The sequence below is a fragment of the Populus alba genome, chromosome 15, assembly GCF_005239225.2.
Source record: "Populus alba chromosome 15, ASM523922v2, whole genome shotgun sequence".
NCBI classification, from domain to species: Eukaryota; Viridiplantae; Streptophyta; class Magnoliopsida; order Malpighiales; family Salicaceae; genus Populus; species Populus alba.
The window spans coordinates 9,713,771-9,718,879 of NC_133298.1; the positions used below are offsets into that span (position 1 = coordinate 9,713,771).

The window sequence follows — 5,109 nt, forward strand, 5'->3', positions numbered from 1 at the left end:
AGGTCATATCTATCACCCGTCCAATCTTAATCCATCCTTCTTATCTCTCCCTCTCTTTTATCTCTCCTTAAAAATCGAAGCTTTGATCTCTCCTCTCTCTCTCTTCTTCCTCCTTGAATCTCTCCTCTTTGTGGAGGGGTCTTCGTGGCAGCTCAGCTCAGGTCTTTCTTTTTCTCTTTGCCTCTCTCTTCGCTTTCTCCTGACAAGTTTGTTTTAGAATTCTATCATGTAATGTTAAGATTTTCAGTGTTGATGTTTTTGTTGGTGACCCATGTATTTTTTTTGGCCTGAAGCTCTAACCTTCATAATAATGTGATTTTTTTTTCTTGCTGATGAGCCAGATGATTTTTTGGCCTAAATTTTGAAGCTTTGTGGCATTATTTTTTTTGTTTCATGTGAAATTTCCTGATATTGATTTGTTTATTTTTCGTGTATTTGCAGAGGTTTGGCTTGGTGGTTTGTTGATAAGTGAAAATGAATTATTATGGATATGAGCAAAAGAGCGCCATGATAGGAGGTTGTGAGGAAAGGGAGAGGATGGTGGTGGTGGTGGAGTCTGTGGTTTGTCCGAAGCCAAGGAGATTGGGACTTTTAAATCCTCCTCTTAATGAACAAATCAGACCTCTAAGATTGCCTGTCAAGTATGTTTTCCCTCTTTGATCCCATAAATTGTACCCTTTTCTTAGGAATTTTTTTTTTTTCTATTTTTACTTTGAATAATTTTAATCTCATATCCAGTCACCATGCGGAGATGTCAGATTCGAAAGCCGGGGCAGAGCTGCTAGACATAATTCTTACTAAGGTACATCTATTTCTCTTTCGGCAATTTAGTAGCTAATTTCTTGTAAAGTATAATTTGTGACCTTTTTCATTGTTTTGTTTGGTAGCCAAACCTAAAAGCTGGCTGTAAATAGGGTCATCCTTGTAGAGATCCACGTTTCTAATTATTTAAAGCAACTTCCAAGAAATCTTTGTTCTTCACTGCTGCGTGTTGGAGATAAATTTTGTCAACAAATTTCTAGAGTTATTATTTTCTAATTACTACCCTTTTAATGTTTTTGGTTGAGGTCAGTGTGTGCTTCTTGTACTCGAAAGTATCAAAGATCCTTGCATCCTCTTGTTTTTGGCTAATCTTAAATCGTGAAAAGCTGTTATTTTCACCAGTTCCTGTTCGAGTTTCTTTGTATTCACGGTTAGATTTGTTTGGGCTTTCTCACTGGCTATACTTTCTTGAAGCAGATAATTAAGCGTGCGTACATGATTTCCTTTACCAATTGGTGTAGGAGTTGAATTTGCTGTACTCCTAGACTGTTTGTCTGTCCAATAAAGAGAATCATATTGCTTTGCATATTTACTGGTAAAAGGGAACTTACTGATCTAAGTTATTGCAGGGAGGTTATGGTGGGGACAAACCCGGTTTCCAGGTGGCATCATCACCACCATTTTACTGTGGATCACCACCATGTAGGGTATCAAATCCTGTAATCCAAGATGCTCGATTTGGTAATGAAAAAATAACCCCATTATCTCCTGCGCCACCATCCCCGCCACCATCCTCATCATCTGCACGTAAAGGAGGAGGTTGTGTCCGAATGAAGTTTGGGCACACGCCAGCTGCAGTAAGGATTGAAGGGTTTGATTGTCTCCGCAGAGATGGGCGAAACTGTAGCATCTCTGCTGTGGCTTGAACATTATTGAATTGGTGAAACCTTCAATGCAGCAAATTTTTGATTATATAAGAGGGGGGGAGAGCTAATGGTAGTGTGTACTTGTACTGCTGGTGTTTTTTTGCGAGTGTATATACAATGTTAATGGGTGCTCCATGTTGAGGTTGTCAGTGTTTCACTCTCATAATATGTACATTGCAATGAAAATCATGAGAGAAAAATGTTTAATTTTCGAAGGAATAAATGGAGATGCAACTGTTTCTCTTTGTAATTTTATTATGATTTCATGAAGAGGGAGATAGTAAGGTTTCCATTGTAATATTTATCGGTTTGTCACACTAATCCAGTCCTTGTTTCTAATTGTATTATGAAGGCTGCGATTTGAGAGTGTTATTGAAATCTTTGTTCTTTAAAATTTTGATTTTTGTTTTGTTTAAATTTTTATTTTTTATATGTTAAGTGAAAAATATATTTTTTTTATAAAAATATTATTTTAATGTAATTTTAAACTGAAATTTTTCCTAAAAAACAATGATAACATCTAATAAAATTGAGGATTGATCTTTGGAATCCCTTCTCTTCAATCTTTTAAGACCCTTCATTTATAAAATTATCTTGTTTGAAGGCACAATGGATAAAAAAAAAATGCCTGGTCAATGATTCAACAGTGGTCTCCTCTCCTCTAATATTTTAAAGTAAATTTCTCTTACATGTTTTTGAGGTGGCGATGTTATCCTTAAAATTAAACTATGATGGGGGTGTTTGATTTTGAGTTTTAATTTGTTTTTTTATTTTTGAAACGAAAAGAAAAACGAACACTGTATGGGGCCTACAAGGAGATGGTGTGTTGGGATTTGATTGGTTGTGGTGTTCTATAAAAGGTGGGGTCCCTAGAGAAGAGGGCTGCAAAAGTGACTGATTGTGGCTCTGTCCCTAGGTAAGTTGAACAGAACAGGAGGAGCTAAAAGTGATGGATGGGCTGGCACTGCTCTGGTTAGTGGTTGAAACGTCAGATGCTGACTAGGGTAGGGAGGAGGTTGGGCGTCACCTTTTCTTTGAATGGGGCTTACAGACAGACAGACAGACAGGCAGCAGGAGCAGCAGCAGCTGACCTCTTTAGCTACATGTGCACACAGTTTTCCTCTCGAGTGATTGGAGGGAAATGTTTATTGTAATCCAATCACTCGAAAGGAATATATAAAGTGTTTGTGGATGTAAAAGGTTAAGTTTTTCATAATAACTTTATATATTTTATAAAATATAAATTCAATCCATTTAATTGTTTTTTGAATTCGAGTAGATTAAATATATTGTATTAGACTAAAATTTTCATGAATATTATAAATATTTACAATTTAGATATATTAATTTTTTTTTATTCTTCTGACAATTATAAAAATAAAAACAATTCACAACTATTGAAACTAGATAAGATATATAAAATGTATATATTAGAGACAACATAAAAATTATCACAATCCACACACATATATATAGATATATTAATCGTAAAAAAAATTATTACAATGTTATAAAGAATATCAATTGCCCATCCATATAATAAGTATATAAAAAATTTTATAAGAAAACAATATCATTCAAAGTTAAATAAATAATCATATATAAGTACATACTTATAAAATTATTTAAAAAATTACTTTGTTTGAACATGATTTTCAATTTTCTAAAATTATTATCAACCAATACATTTTCTATATTCTTCACCGGCAAAAAAATTCAAATTAAACCAAAGTTTTTCCATAACTAGTGCAATGGGCTTTAGGATTTTTTGTTTTTAAAGTTAAGTTGGGCTAGTTGTTCATGTATGATGTATCCCTGCAAAACAGGTCTTGTATGTAAGATAAAGGATCCTCTCATGTCTAAGGTAATAAATATATAGGAGAAAAAGAAAGCATAGCAAAGAGAACAAGAATGAGGGAGAATGTATGTTATGGTTGTCGTGTATGGTTTTTGTGCTATTGCATGGATTTGTCTTGTATTGTTCCTTGGTGGCCTTATGTGTTTATTTACCTTAGATCACGTGAAATTATTTATGAAATTATCTTATAGAGAGTGAAATCACATAAATATTTTTATAAGGATTAAAGTAATAACAATATCTAAAAGAGGGTTGAATTAGGTATAGTACTAATAATAATAAATATTGCAATTAATTTAAATAAACAAAATTAATCAACAATATAATTAAATTGTACAAAGTAAAGAGTTAAGGGGTAAAAATTACAAACTTGTAGTTTGACAAGCCTATATCCACACCTCAAGCATCGAATCATACTTGTGTATTATATCTTTCACTAGTCCAAGTTTAAAGAGTACAATAACCACTTCATGAACTCACACCAAGATTTTTACACCACTTAAAGATATTCCCTTTTCAATATTTTTCATTTGATGAATTCACATCAAGATTTTTTTCACTTAAAGATATATCCTCTTCAAGATTTTTTCTTGGAGAAATTCCCTTGCCAATACACCAAGAGTTTTATTTTAACTCATAAAGAATTACAAGGATGATTTTGCTCACAACAAAATCTCTTAGAGAGTAGATGAAACAATTAAACTCTAGTATCTCTATAGCATTTAACTAGTTGGATGCTTGCGCATTACGCGAAAGGCTCATTTTTTATTTTCATAAAAAATACTGTAAAAATTTATAATATAAAAAATAATATTTTTAAATATTAATAATAGTTTTTTTTTTCAAATTCATTAATTATTAATTATTAATTAATAATAAAATTAATATTTATAACACAAATGATAATATTTTTAATATTCATACTATTAATTATAATAAAAAAATAATATTTATAACATAAATAATTATATTAAGAATTCCAAGGATGATTACAACACAAATAATAATATTTTTTATATCAATACTTTGGTTATAATAAAAATAATAATATTTATAACATAAATAATAATATTTTTGATATGAACACTTTGAGTTATAAAAGAAATAATAATATTTATAACACATATTATTATATTAAAAAAACTAAAGAATATTTATAACACAAATTATTTGGGTTTTAGCAAAGACCCAAGCGAATTGGGTCCTGAGGCAGAACTCATTAGACTTGGGTCATGCGCAAGACCCATTATCATTTGGTCTTAGCACAAGACCCAAACGAATTGGGTTCTGACAACTGCCCATTACCATTGGGTTCTGACACTGGTGTATAGGCAGGGTAGCCCAAGCGCTAGGTCTCGCCATGTGGTGCACAGGTTAGCCGTACGCCCTTGGCATGCTAGCCCCAACACCACATGACGCTCGATTCAAACCCAACGCAAGGGCAGACAGCTTAGGCGCCAAGTGTCCCCATGTGGGGGTGCTGGCTGGCTCGCACCTAGGGTAAGGGCAACTAGCCCCAACGTCATGTGGTGCTCCGGTCTGACCCAGCACAAGAGGAGTAAG

General features: G+C 33.0%; 1 protein-coding gene across 1 annotated transcript; it reads left to right on the forward strand.

Annotated features, from left to right (window-relative positions):
- On the forward strand, positions 1–1,938 carry LOC118037343 (uncharacterized). Its single transcript, XM_035043300.2, has 4 exons — positions 1–161; positions 442–641; positions 739–802; positions 1,392–1,938. Exons 2-4 carry the CDS (start codon positions 475–477, stop codon positions 1,686–1,688), a joined length of 528 nt encoding a protein of 175 aa, XP_034899191.1. The 5' UTR covers positions 1–161; positions 442–474; the 3' UTR covers positions 1,689–1,938.
- Positions 1,939–5,109: the final 3,171 nt, after the last annotated feature.